At 47.7% G+C, this 14,934-nt stretch overlaps 1 protein-coding gene across 5 annotated transcripts in view; it reads right to left on the bottom strand.

Annotated features, from left to right (window-relative positions):
• The window catches only part of ARHGAP17 (Rho GTPase activating protein 17), a 103,945-nt gene extending 91,565 nt beyond the window's left edge, over window positions 1–12,380 (bottom strand). For 3 of the 5 annotated variants that reach the window (XR_003508670.1, XM_027527331.1, XM_027527328.1), the window contains exon 1: window positions 12,193–12,363. Coding sequence is in view for 4 of the 5 variants with exons in the window: in XM_027527331.1 (XP_027383132.1) it covers window positions 12,193–12,245 (53 nt within the window). In the remaining variant the exon portion in view is untranslated. Of the gene's footprint in view, window positions 1–12,192 lie in introns of all 5 variants that reach the window. The other 2 variants (XM_027527327.1, XM_027527329.1) reach the window with 2 other exon arrangements.
• Between the last annotated feature and the right edge of the window lie 2,554 nt (window positions 12,381–14,934).

The raw sequence follows: 14,934 nt of genomic DNA, 5'->3' as shown, positions 1-14,934 counted from the left end.
AAATGCTGATGAAACATTAAAAGAGGGATCAAATTGACTACTAGATTAGACTATTGATAAGGAAGACACCTAAAAAAGAATTGAGGGAAAGGAGAGGAAGAGAAACATCTTAAGACTAATTAAAAGGAAGAGGTCTATGCAAATAACAAGCTGTGAAGTATCAAGACACAGGAAGCAAATCTTACAACCCAGAGCGCTGTGGTGAACTGAATATGTTTTCATTTCATCTGCTACAAATAGGCTCTACCTATTTAAAATCAAGATATGGCATTAATATTTACTTATTAACACCTAAAATCCACTAGAATAGATACATTTGGCTGTATTTGAATTATCTGTTTGTGTGTCTGTCTTCCCACTCAAGTTCCTAGGCATCGGTTACCCTAGGTCCTAGCATTTCACAGGTTCTCAATATACATTGGATATTCCCAGGTGGCAAAGTGGTAAAGAATCCATCTTCCACTGCAGGAGACACAAGTTCAATCCCTGGGACGGGAAGATCATCTGGAGGAGGACATGGCAACCCACTCTAGTATTCTTGCCTGGAGAATCCTACAGATAGAGGAACCTGGCAGGCTTCAGTCCATAGAGTCACAGAGCTGGACACAACTGAAGCAACTTAGCACACATGCACAATACACATTGGTTGAGCTGAATTGGTAACTGAACAGTGAAACTGACAACTGAACATTAATTCCATGGCAATTAAATACACAAATGACATACAGAAAACTTGAACATACAAGGAAACACAAATATAGCGACAACGGTCATTTCGACTTTAGTGGAAAAAATTAAAATAAGAAGTAAATTTTAAAAAAGACAACATCTGGACTTCCCTAGTGATCCAGTGGTTAGCAGCCCACCTGCCAATGCAGGGGACACAGCTGTGATCCCTGGGCTGGGAAAATTCCACATGCCAAGGAGCAACTAAGCCAATGTGCCACAACTACGGAAGCCCGTGCAGCTACAGCCTGTGCTCTGCGATTAAAGAAGCCACGACAATGAGAAGCCCACAGACCTCAGTGAAGAGTAGCTCCTACTCACCACAACTAGAGAAAGCCCGCACACAGCAACAAAGACCCAGCACAACCAAAAATAACCACTTGTCTAGGGCTACGAGGGTGATGATGAGACATGGCACTCGTCATGTCTTGTATGGTGTTGTGCATTGCTGGGGGACATACTTGCTGTAAATGTTCTGCAAACGAAATGACCATGCTGTCATGTTAGCAGGCGACTTGCAGCACATGCCTGCTGCTCAGTCGCTCAGCTTTGTGCAACTCTTGTGACCCCATGGAGTGCAGCCCGCCAGGCTCCTCTGTCCATGGGATTTCCCAGGCAAGAATACTGGAGTGGGTTCCCATGCCCTTCTCTAGGGGATCTTCCTGACCCAGGGATCGAACCTGCATTTACTGCTTGACAGGTGGATTCTTTACCACTGAACCACCAGGGAATCCCCAATTTGCAGTACAGTGACCACAAAAATACTGATTTCCTACAAACGTATGGATTCAAAACTCCAGAAAATTCATCAGGAAAAAAATAATAATAATTTAGAGGGGAACGGCTAAGATCATTAAAACAGTGACAGGCCACGTCAAAAGTAAGAGGAGAGCTAGATGTTTTTCAGAAGGGATAAGAATCGGCTCAAGCCAGCAGAGCCAGCTGGAAGGACACTGTGGGTCCAGGTGGAAAAAAAAAACAAAAACGAAAGCCTGAACTAAGGTCATTGGAAGAATGGTCATCAAGGGGCAGAGACCAAGTCAAAAGATACTCAGGAGGCAGAACTGCCAGATGGTGGTGACAGCCTGGATATGAACAAGGGGGGGTTGGAGGGGGAGGGCGGGCCTGACAGGCGACTGAGTAGGTGTGGTGGCATTCCACACACTAGGGCAAGAGTCAGCAAGCTCTTCAGTAAAGGGAACAGATGGTAAACGGCATAGGCTCTGTGGGCCAGACGATCACCGCTAAAACTACTTAGCTCCGCTGCATCAGCGCATGGCTCTTTTTTTTTTTTTTTTTTTTTACAAAGCAGGTGGTGGGCAGGATTTGGCTTGCAGGCCAAAGTTTGTCGACCTGGAGACTAGGGAATCCAAGGAAAGGAGATCAATCTGGGGATGAAGTTCATGAGTTCAATGTTAGCAGGACACTTAAAGTGGAGATGTTCAGTCTAGGGACAAAGAGATGCTAGGGCCAGACGCATAAGATTGAGAGTCGTCAGTCGTCTGGTGGCAGTGATAGGGCTGAGATCACCGGGGGGAAATGGTCTCAGAAGAGAGGGATGAAGGGCGCTTCCCTGTCCCAATCCAGGGCAGGTGGGCAATGTCACCTCAGCTCACTATGGCCATGAAAAAGATAGAGGCATTATAACCTGCCGCTGCTGCTGCTAAGTCGTTTCAGTCGTGTCCGACTCTGTGCGACCCCATAGACGGCAGCCCACCAGGCTCCCCTGTCCCTGGGATTCTCCAGGCAAGAACACTGGAGTGGGTTGCCATTTCCTTCTCCAATGCATGAAAGTGAAAAGTGAAAGTGAAGTCGCTCAGTCATGCCCGATTCCTAGCGACCCCATGGACTGTAGCCCACCAGGCTCCTCCGTCCATGGGATTCTCCAGGCAAGAGTACTGGAGCGGGGTGCCATTGCCTTCTCCGACCTCCCTTAATTCCTTTATCCTAAAAAGAGGCTCCTATTTTAACACAGGGCTTTCCTTCCCTTTTCCAAGGTTGATGACTTCCAAGATTGAGTTTCAATGTCATAGATGAAAAAGAAAACTTCCCACTGGCTGGAAAATAAGGCAATTCTAAAATAAAATGCCTAAACAATAATGTTTCATTTTTATTATGAATTTTATACTCAAAACATCTATCACATGTGTGTTAAGTATAATGAATGATGACAGAACAAATGTTTGGTCCCCCATCTTAAGAGGAAGCGAATTAAGTTCATTCTCAAAATACTACTGTCCAACGTTCATACCATAAGAGTTAGTCTCTAAAACCAGAGGTCAAAGCAGGCAGCCCAAGACCAGAGAAAGCCTAAAGTTATATTTTCTTGGACTTACACTAATTTTTTCTTTTTGGTTGTGAGCATTTAAACACCAAGAAATTGTATTCTGGAATATAAATATTATTTAAAAAGGGGAGATGTGATTACAATGTATACACATTTCACCACAGCAACAAGTGCTGGAGCTGAGAGTAGATATCCCTTTTTTTTAAGATTCTCTTTTTGATATGGACCATTTTTAAAGTCTTTATTGAATCTGTCACAATATTGCTTCAGTTTCATGTTTTGGTTTTTTGAATGCCAGGCATGTGGGTTCTTAGCTCTCCGACCAGAGATGAAACCTGCAGCCCCCTGCACGGGAAGGCCAAGTCTTAACCACTGGACTGCCGGGGAGGTCCCATCTGCCCTCTTTAAACATGCCTCACTAGGTTCATAGTCCTCACCATGCCCTATGCCTTACACCTGTCTACCACTTCACTTACTAATTTTGCTTGCCCGGCATTTGAGTTTGTGACTCCCTCCTTACAGAGTATTAATTGTGGTTCCCAACTTTTTGGAAAATAGGAGACATTATGTAAAGCAAAATTTCAGACTCTCTCACCAGGAACATTACAGGTCCACAATCCCTTATCCATCACTCTAAAATTAAAAAAAAACAAACAAACAACTTTTTCTTTGCAACTCATTTGACGACACAACTTAACCTAAGCCAACACAAAGCTATTTATAATCTTAAGGATTCCATTTAATGTGAAATACATTCATATATTTTGCTATAGAAATATTAACATGTATGATTATGGGCTAGTGCCTCAGACAGTACTGGAGATATTATATTTAATAATAACCACATATGTGCACTTTTCTTTAAAATCTGAAAAATTCTGAATTCTGAAGCCCATCTGACCCCAGAGGTTTTGGATAAAGGACTGTGGGCCTATTATACTTTTGGTATCTACATTTAAGAACACATACACACACACAAAGCAGATGGGAGTGCAATAATAATATTTTTACATGGATTTATACTTGATTAATTATAATGGCATTTATCTATATGTGAGAAACAGAAATAGAACAATATGCAAAACCATCCACAGTCTGAGAAGAATGCATGGCGCACAGGCTGACCCTAGGACCCTATGCCAGAGTACGGGACCCTACACCTGACCCTGGTGAGGCCGGCCCTGTACACACTGGGAATCACAGGCACAAACTGAAAGGGAAAGTCACTCACTTTGTGTCTGACTCTTTGCAACCGCATGGACTAGACAGTCCATGGAGTTCTCCAGGCCAGAATACTGGAGTGGGTAGCCTTTCCCTTCTCCAGGGGATCTTCCCAATCCAGGGATCGAACCCAGGTCTCTTGCATTGCAGGCGGATTCTTTACCAGCTAAGCCACCAGCAAAGCGAAAGAATACTGGAGTGGGTAGCCTTTCCCTTCTCCAGAGGATCTTCCCAACCCAGGGATCGAACCCAGGTCTCCTGCATTGCAGGCGGATTCTTTACCAGCTGAGCCACAAGCGAAGCTCAAGAATACTGGAGCGGGTAGCATATCCATTCTCCAGAGGATCTTCCTGACCCAGGAACCAAACTGGGGTCTCCTGCATTGCATATGCTATATGATATGTGAAAACGATGCTATGTGACCACATCCTTTGGGTTTTTTTGTTTTCCCCCTCTTGGTGAATAATGGGTTTTCACTCACCTATAAATACCCTGTTTGCTATTCTAGGATTTCACAATATGTAAAGTACATCACAAGGCCACAGAAGACCAGGTTCAGAAGAAGCTGCAAAGGTACCAGATTCCTTACCACCCATGCTCTAAGCAGAGGCTGGATGGAATCCACTCGGATTGGAGCAGAGCACAGCTGCCTCCTCTGTCTCAGAATTACTGTTCAGAGAAACTCAACGTGAGTAAAATGAGGCAGCAGAGAAGGGGGTGCATCCTCAGTCGCTTTAGCTGTGTCTGACTCTTTGAGACCCTGTGGACTATAGCCCAGCAGGCTCTCCTGTTGGGAGATACTCCAGGCAATCCCAAGGGCATTACCATGCCCTCCTCCAGGGGATCTTGCCAACCCAGGGTTCAAACCCAAGTCTCCCATGTCTCCTGCACTTGCAGGCGGATTCTTTACCAGCAGGGCCACCTGGAAAGCCCAGAGCAGGTGAGGGATGTAGGATGTGATGCTGATAAGAACAAGGGCTGTATCGTGGAAAAGACAAGATGGAGTCTGCGTGGCTCCAGAGGGCTATTCTGGGTGTGTGGATAGAGGGGTATTGCTGACTCACCTTGAGAGTTTAGCGCTGCCCACCTGGGCGGGGGAGAAGGTCAGTAGATATCTGTGACCTTCAGGGAGGGTCGGCAAAGACTGTATTGGGGTGACCAAAAAGTTCATTCGGATTTTTCCGTGATATCTTCAGGAAAACCTAGAACGAACTTTTTGGCCAACCCAATAACAGACTAAAACAAGCCAGGTAGGGACTGGGCTGAACAGGAGCTCAGCTCCTGCCTCCTGTACTCGGGAGGGGTGGCAGGCACTGCCAGGTCTTCTGAGATTTTACAAGCCGCTGGAAATCCAGGTTTTCATATGAAAACTTCTCATTTCTGAATAGGAGCCAATGAAGACTCCAGTATTCTTTGCCTGGAGAATCCCCATGGACAGAGGAGCCTGGCGGGCTACAGTCCATGGCCTCAAAAAGAGTAGGACACGGCCGAGCGACTAAGCACAGCACAACAAAGACTCCAAGCTCCCAACACAGGGGGCCGGGGTTCGATCCCTGGTCAGGGAAACAGATCCCGCGTGCTGCAACTAAGATCCAGAGTGCCACAACTAAGACCCGGTGCAGCCAAATAAATAAATAAAATATATTTTTAAAAACAGATAAAAATATGAGCCAATGATTGTTAAAATAAAAAAAAAAAGTACCGAATAAGCCAAAGAGAACACATTGGTGCCTTGGTTTGGATAATTCACATGTCCGGATCCTGGAGGGACTAGAACAGGCTTTGTCAGTCTCAGCAGTCTTGAATTTGGGATCAGATAAGTCTGGGCTGTGAGGCTCTCACATCAGGTGCATTGTAGCATACGTAGCAGCCTCTCAGGACGCCACCTACCCCTCCCCCAACCAAGTCAGGACAATCAAAAAAAGGTTCTCCAGACGTCACCAAATGTCCCCCAGGGGGTGAAACGACACCTGGTAAGAGCCACTAAACTAGAGCAATATCCAACTCTCAGCCTCAAGGATTTTAACAAAAGCATCACTCACGACTCATACAGGTTTCTTACCTAAGAGTTCCCACGTGAAGCATGAATTTACAGCTGCTTTGGGACTAGAATCCAGAGTTTAAACCTGTCATTTACTAGCTTGATGACCTCTCTGAGTTCTGGCTTCCTTATCATTATATCAGGAACAAATCACCTCTTGGAGTTACTGAAAGAGGGCGACGGGATAATTTATGCAAAGCACTGAGCCCAGCAGCTTAATAAGCACCAAGGACATTTAATAAACATTAATCCTTCCCTGGTGAAAAGGCAGCCCAGATTGTGTAGTGGGAAGCACGTGGGATCCAGAGTCAGAAGCCCAGGACTCAAGTCATGCCTCAGCCTCTTAGTAGCTGTGTGAACCTGGCAAGTCATTTCCTTCTTTCTAAAATAGAAATGATAGTTGCCAGTAGCAAGAACCAAGCCAGGTGGTTTGGTACTGTGCTGTGTGCTTAGTTGCTCAGTCGTGTCTGACTCTTTGCGACCCAACTGACTGTCGTCTGTCAGGCTCCTCTGTCCATGGCGATTCTCAAGGCAAGAATACTGGAGTGGGTTGCCATGCCCTCCTCCAGGGGATCTTCCTAACCCAGGGATCAAACCCAGGTCTCATGCATAGGAGGCGGATTCTTTATCATTTGAGCCACCAGGGAAGCCCTGGTTTGGTACAGCACTTGGTACCAAGCAACTAGAGAGAAGCTGATGAATAATACTATCAAATCTTTTAAAGATTTCCATCCTGGTGGCTCAGCGTAAAGAATTCGTCTGCAGTGAGGGAGACCACCTGCAATGCAGGAGATGTGTGTTCTATTCCTGGGCCAGGAAGAACCTCTGGAGAAGGAAAACAGCAACCCACTACAGTTTCTTGCCTGGAAAATCTCATGGACAGAGGAGCCTGGCAGGCTACAGTCCATGAGACTGCAGGAGTCAGGTATGACTTAATGACTAAACCACCCCTATAAAGAGAAGAATGAGCTCGTCAACAAATCCAAAGAACTGAGAATGTAATAATATCAGGGTATGTGTTAGTTGTTCAGTCATGTCCAACTCTTTGCGACCCCATGGACTGTAGCCCACCAGGCTCCTCTGTCCATGGATTCTCCAGGCAAGAATACTGAAATGGGTTGCCATTTCCTTCTCCAATAATATCAGGGTAAGGTACAGGAAAAATAAGAAAAATAATAATAGGGATCCTGAAGTCCCAGGTCCTTCTAGACAACAATTGCTGGCTGGTGACCCACAAGCCAAATCTGGCCAATGATGGATTTTGTGTGTCCCAGTATCACAGTGATTGTCTCATTTGCATTAAATACCACCTAAACTTTCAGTACTCTTGCCTGGAAAATCCCATGGATGGAGGAGCCTGGTAGACTGCATGGGGTAGCGACCATGGGGTCGCTAAGAGTGGGGACATGACTGAGCGACTTCACTTTTACTTTTCACTTTCATGCACTGGAGAAGGAAATGGCAACCCACTCTAGTGTTCTTGCCTGGAGAATCCCAGGGACGGGGGAGCCTGGTGGGCCGCCGTCTATGGGGTCGCACAGAGTCGGACACGACTGAAGCGACTTAACAGCAGCAAACTTTCATTAAAATCCAGATTTCAGGCTTTTCTGCAAAGTTGCAAAGGTTGAGTCACTCTGGGTCCATATTCTCATGTGCCCTTTTTGGTGAGACCGTAGGAGGGGGGCAGGGAGGGGCACGTTCCCAACCCTTACCAGTCTTCAGTCACTCATTTATTTTACTCGTCTGGCCCCTCCAGGTATTTGAGTTTGTAACCTTGGCTTATCTCAAAAGCTTTGAACCTCTAGGGAGTACTTCAGTCAAGGCAGGAACCCACACCCAATGAGACACTCCCTCCCAGAGCCTCACCTAGGTCATAACTCTCCTGGTTAGTCCTTCAGATTCCTTTTCTCCTGGACACTCCAACCTCATAACTAAACTTTCCTCAAAGTCCTCATCCTGCGTACACTTTCCTCCTGGCAGGGCATCACCTCCTCCAAATCGCCACCTGTGTCCACTGGATTATGTGCACCAAGGATTTTCAAAGAACAAAATGCCTGCTTCTTGCTGCTGCTGTGCTGGGCTGTGCTCAGTCATGTCCGACTCTTTGTGACCCCGTGCACTGTAGCCAGGCTCCTCTGTCCAGGAAATCAGACTACGAAAGACCTGACATGATGTGTCTTGTTTCCTAACCAGCAGCCCGGTTTCCCTTGGGGAGCCAGTGCTCCCCCACTCTCAGTCCCTAAGGTTTAGATGGGTGTTGACTCCACACCCATCTCCAGGGAGAAGCAGGGGACCCAGTCAGAAGCACTGAGTCAACTGTGGGTCTTTGGAGACAGTGACTGGGAGAAAAGGTTTTTCCGTCCTTCTGGGAATGGAACTGAGGATGATGGAAGGTGGGGACGGGGAGGGGTCCTTCTGTGGACCCAGCTTGTCCGGAGAGTGAACCCCTGGATCCAGCCCAGCCTGAAGCCAGACTCCTTTTGGATATTTTTTGGTCACATATAAGCCAATTAATTCCCATCTTCTCTTATGGCAGCTTGAAATGGGTTTTCATACAACCAAGGGAGACCTCATTAACACAAAAGAAATCTGAAAGTGCTTGGAGATGAAAACAAAGCCAAAAGGCTTTGCCCAAGCTTTCTTCTGTTGTTTGTTACCTTCCCCCATCCAATAAGAACCAGCATTAGCCAGCCCTCTGAAAGCACGTATCTCAGGGTAACAATTATTTCTTTGCTTGCCTATCTCTTCCACAAATGCATTGAGCTCCTTCAGGGCAGAAACAGGGAGGCAGAAACAGACTCCAATACCTCACATACTCACACACAGTTTAGGCCCAACAATTGTTGAATAGATGAATCAACAAAAGGCAAGGGGCACAAAAGAACCATCCTCATTGTCTCCTTTGGGACACCCACCTCAGGAGACCACCTCATTTGAACCACCTTCTGAAACAGACTAATCCACCCATTGCAAACAAATTGCATCATGAAAACTCACTCCTTCCAGCCATTACTAATTCTCCCACATGTCAGCCCCATGGAGCCTCACAGTGGGGTTACTCACAGGTCCTCATTCTGCAAAGAGAAGACTTCATCGCAAGATACCACCTAGAACCACAAACTGGCTGTACACACTGGGCAAGTCATTCACACATACAACTTCACTCACTAGTGAGTGTGTGTGTGGTAGCCTTTGTTTTGACCCCAATACATCCAGAAGCCTGGTTCTGGTATCCACCAACTATCTGCTTCTGCCCAATAACAATTTCAGGCTCTCTCCTGCCTCCTCCATCTTTCCTCTCTAGTCCTTTACAATTACTTAAGTAGGGAGAGGGGGGAGAGACAAACATATATAGGAAATCAACAGCAGTAAAGCAACAGGTTCCCCAGTAAAAACAGTTTTGATTTGAGGTGCATAATTTCCACACCCTTAATACTACTGTATAGCTGCAGCCTACACTGCATCAAGCAATAAGGATTTTCAAACAGAGTCAAAGGTCAGAGCCAGAATTACAGGCCTAGGGTGAGTCACATCACTCCACTCATTCTGTCCAGTTATCATTTTCCCATACCACTTGAACAGTCTAGTGAGAACTGGATTTACATTCATTTGACAATGTTTATTGAGGATCTGACAAGTGATAGGAACCACAGAAGATCCTGGGAATCAAAGAAGAAAGAGTAAACATTCTTAAATGTTTAGCGCGATGAAGAATGCGGGCAAGTAAAGAAGCAATTACATTATGGAAAAACAGGTGCTGTATGGGGTTAGGAAAGAGCCAAGGAGGGACATCCAAACTTTGTCCCAGAGAAGGCCTTTTGGAGGCAGAGAGCTTTCCAAGGAGACCTGAGGAACAAGTGGGAGGTGACCCAGGGCAGGTGTGGTAAAAGAGACTTCTTTCTGATAGTTCCAAGTAGAGGCTAATATGAAAGAAAAGTATAGCCTCCACTGAAAACTGAAAGTAGGCAAGATAGCTAGAATTTAAACGTATAAAAAGAGAAGCTGCGACAGAGGAAGCAGGGGGCAAAGACACCCTGAACAGTTTCCCTGAACCAGCTTTGCAGCTTTTAAAGCCTCAGAACTTTGTTTAAAAAAAAAAAATCACTTGCCTGATACAATGTATAAGCAGGCCAAAATGACTCTCTGGGACAAATGCATCTTGACACTCACTAAATATTGATTCTCTGATGCATGTTCTTGAGAACACTAAGAGGGGTAGAAAATTCACAGAATTATCTTGTAACTCATTCCCAGATTCTTGACTGAAACATGAGCCATCACCAATACTCTCTCCTGGTAGCTTAGCCATGAAGAATTAACCTGGGATGCAGGAGACTGCCTGCAATGCAGGAGACATGGGTTTGAATCCTGGGTCAGGAAGATTCCCTCAGAGAAGGAAATGGCACCCCACTCCAGTACTCTTGCCTGGAAAATCCCATGGACGGAGAAGCATGGTAGGCTACAGTCCATGGGGTTGCAAAGAGTCGGACATGACTGAGCCATTTCACTTTCCAGTATTCTGGCCTGGGAAATCCCATGAACAGAGGAGCCTGGCAGGCTACAGTCCATGGTCGCAAATCCGACAGGACATAGCGACTCAACCGCCACCACCACAATACTTTGTCAACCTTCCTCTCCACGTTATTTCTATCATTTCCCCACAAATAACAGAAAATAAGGCACATTTAGGCTTTAGCCTAGACAGGAATGAACTCTGGAAAAAGGATAAACGCACCCCAAGCTAACAGGGTGGGGTACCAAAAAGACCTAAACAACAAAACTAAGCAAAAAGTTGAGGGAAACGAAACAGTAAAGAGCACATTTAGAAAACTCAAGAGGAAGTAAAAGTATTTTCATACACACACACAAAAAAGAAGTGTCCCACGTGCTTTGGCCAAACCGAACTCCCCCTTTGACTCAACTGCTGAAAAAAAAGAAGCCAACGAGGTGAAAAAAAAATTCCCGCATTCATCTCTCTTCCCAGAATAAACAGCAAAATCGCTACCATACAGCTAACTTGCCCTGGATAGACCTTGAAAATTCTGCCCCAGGTAACACAGCACATGACGGTCATCTTCATGAAGCTCTCAAGACCACAGACCAGTCCTGTCCCAATGGCCGGATCCTCTAATAACTCCGTTCTCTCCTGTCATTTCAGAATCAGGGCTTGTCAAGCAGTCAAGGAATCCCAAAGAAGCAGGGAGCAGGAGCTGCTTCCAAACCCAAAGTGAGAAAGACTTTTTAAAATGATACTTATTTTTAAACTGGCGCTAGGCGTTTCCAGAATCCTTTGCTTCTAATTTTTTTTCCCCCAAGCTTTTTTAAATGTCAAGCTGTCCAGTTCATATTCGCCTCTGGTCTAGAGACACCAGCTCGTAACTCCCTCAAAGGGCGTTCTGAAACTCACTAGGCAGATCCGCTGGGCTTATGACCCTTGCTTCTTGACTGCTCGCCCTCCCCGCCATCCCCCGCCCCCAGGCACTTGCAAGTGAGGTTTTGCAGCAGGGGGCCACACGGAAAGGCTGGGAATGCCGCCCCCAAGCCCGGCAGCCTCCGACACACCAGTGATCGGAGTTGTAGCCCCAGGCGGCGGCCCGGGGCTGCCCGATCCCGGGGTAGGGAAGGACGCGGGGCAGTTCCAGTCCCAGGAGGGCGATGCTCCGCGGGGCAGTGGGGACCCCGAGGGGTAGGAGCGGGAGGCGCTGCCCGCCCGGCCGGTCTCCGGGGGCCAGGCGGCGGCCCAGAGCGGGCCTCCAGGCCGCGGCGTGGCGCAGACCCCGACCCTGGGCCCCGCCGGCCTCGGGCGGAGCCTCAGCCCGGCCCGCAGCGGTCGGGCGCGCGGAAGAAGCCGGCCCGCCCCCCACGACCGCGACCCCCGGCCCGCGCGACCCCCGGCGGCCCGGCGCGGCGCACTCGCCTCCCCACGGTCTGGTTGGCCAGCTGCTTCATGCGGTTGAACTGCTTCTTCATGGTGGCGGCGGCGGCGGCGGCCCGCGGGGCTCGGGCCGGGCAGGACGGGGGACGGCCTGGCGGCTCCTACATCGCTTCCCGGCCGAGGCGCGGCGGCGGCACTGCTCCCCAGGCCCGCGGCCCCGCCCTCGCCGCGTCACTTCCAGCGGCGCCGCCCGCCGGCTGGGCCGGGTCGGGCCGGGCGAGGAGCTCCAGGCCCCGGGCGGCTCGCGGCCAGGCCTCCGCCGCCCGCCCGCCCGCCCGGGGACCGTGTGGTCCCCCCGCCTCCAAGAGGCTCCCTGGGCCCGGCCACGCGCGGCCACCCGGAGCCCCGCGGTCCACCCGGACCTCGGCGTGCTTGTGTTTCCGCTCAGCGATCGCCTGCTCGGGTGATATTAATATTTAACTCACTTCCCAGACTAGATCGCAAACACGCGGTGGGCAAAGCAGACACAAAGAGTGGAGACCCCAAGAACCGCCAAAAATTCACCCTCGGGACTAGACCCCCGGACAGGGCTCTCGGAGGTGGGGGGCGGGGTGCGCAAAGTGGAACGGGAAAGGAGCTTTGGGACGGTGGAAACGGTCCAAGTCTTTATCAGGGCCGTGCTTATGCGCAGGTGTAGACGTTTGTCAAAATACAGCCACTTGGACTCTTAAGACGGACGCGTGTCCCACGTACATGTTTCCTCGATTTTCTTTTTTAAGAAAAAAAAAATAGTTGCGTGAAACAAGCTGCAGGACTGTCTGTATGTGAGATGCCACTTAGTAAAAAACTCAGAGGCAATTAAATATATTTTATTCCCATTTGAATACTATTACTGTAGTGCCGCTTCTCTTTTATTGATTTAAATCTACCTTGAATGTCACTCCATATCATAAAGAAGAGAAAAAGAGAAAGAGACAAGGTGTGCTTTCTATGAACACGTGCTCACCGATGGCGCCGTCAGAGCTGCGGTGACGGTCGCCGGTCCACAGGACCGACAAGTTCTTTGTCAGGTCAAGGCCACACCTGGGGCTCCGAGGGTTCTCCAGAGGGGCCTTCGCAGCCCACGTTGCCTAGAAACTCCTCATTTTTTTCTTAACCTCGAGCTGGTCAGCAGTGAGGCTGTCCGACTCCGCTGAATCCTTTTCGCAGGACAAATTAGGTCAGTTCTACGACCTGTGACAATGGCCTGGTTTGGTGGCCTTGGCTCCAGCTTAGGCCATTCCCTGGGGCAAGCGGGTGGTACTATGGCCTCTTTAACAGACTATGTTTCTAGTTTCACAAAAAATGTGCTGAGGAAGGGAGCTGAAAAGGTAGAAGAACTCCTTTACTCTGCAAGAGAGGAAGTTGTCGACTTCGAATCAGTCTTAAAATCAGAGATTGAGAGGCTTCGAATTCTTTGTAGCAGTCTAGAAGAGAAGTGATCCACACAGTCAAAGGCTTTGGCATAGTCAATAAAGCAGAAATAGATGTTTTTTTGGAACTCTCTTGCTTTTTGCATGATCCAGCAGATGTTGGCAATTTGATCTCTGGTTCCTCTGCCTTTTCTAAAACCAGCTTGAACATCAGGAAGTTCACGGTTCACATATTGCTGAAGCTTGGCTTGGAGAATTTTGAGCATTACTTTACTAGCGTGTGAGATGAGTGCAATTGTGCAGTAGTTTGAGCATTCTTTGGCATTACCTTTCTTTGGGATTGGAATGAAAACTGACCTTTTCCAGTCCTGTGGCCACTGCTGAGTTTTCCAAATTTGCTGGCATATTGAGTGCAGCACTTTCACAGGATCATCTTTCAGGATTTGAAATAGCTCAACTGGAATTCCATCACCTCCACTAGCTTTGTTCGTAGTGATGCTTTCTAAGGCCCACTTGACTTCACATTCCATGATGTCTGGCTCTAGGTCAGTGATTACACCATTGTGATTATCTGGGTCATGAAGATCTTTTTTGTACAGTTCTTCTGTGTATTCTTGCCACCTCTTCTTAATATCTTCTGCTTCTGTTAGGTCCATACAATTTCTATCCTTTATTGAGCCCATCTTTGCATGAAATGTTCCAATGGTATCTCTGATTTTCTTGAAGAGATCTCTAGTCTTTCCCATTCTGTTGTTTTCCTCTATTTCTTTGCATTGATCACTGAAGAAGGCTTTCTTATCTCTTCTTGCTATTCTTTGGAACTCTGCATTCAGATGCTTATCTCTTTCCTTTGCTTTTCGCTTCTCTTCTTTTCACAGCTATTTGCGAAGAGTTGACTCATTGGAAAAGACTCTGATGCTGGGAGGGATTGGGGGCAGGAGGAGAAGGGGATGACAGAGGATGAGATGGCTGGATGGCATCACTGACTCGATGGACGTGAGTCTGGGTGAACTCTGGGAGTTGGTGATGGACAGGGAGGCCTGGCGTGCTGCGATTCATGGGGTCGCAAAGAGTCGGACACGACTGAGCGACTGAACTGAACTGAAGAGAAGGGAAGTATGAAGCCTCAGAGCTTCAGCTGAAGCAGCAAACTACTAGCTACAGACATCAGTTACGCCAGAAAGACACAGAAATCAGGTTTCTGACAGCAAGACAGGTAGCAATGAAGGATCAGTGGCTAAAGCTACAATCAGTCATCCACTCAGTAAATCTTCAGGATAGCTTTCAGCCCTGCAACTCCTTCACTGGGTTATGATGTCTATCAGCATGCTTTAGCTTTCCAGAATGATGATATGGACTTTGCTGATCTAAT

Source organism: Bos indicus x Bos taurus, chromosome 25 (assembly GCF_003369695.1).
Source record: "Bos indicus x Bos taurus breed Angus x Brahman F1 hybrid chromosome 25, Bos_hybrid_MaternalHap_v2.0, whole genome shotgun sequence".
In the NCBI taxonomy this organism is placed as follows: Eukaryota; Metazoa; Chordata; class Mammalia; order Artiodactyla; family Bovidae; genus Bos; species Bos indicus x Bos taurus.
This window is presented reverse-complemented; position numbering and strand designations above follow the sequence as displayed.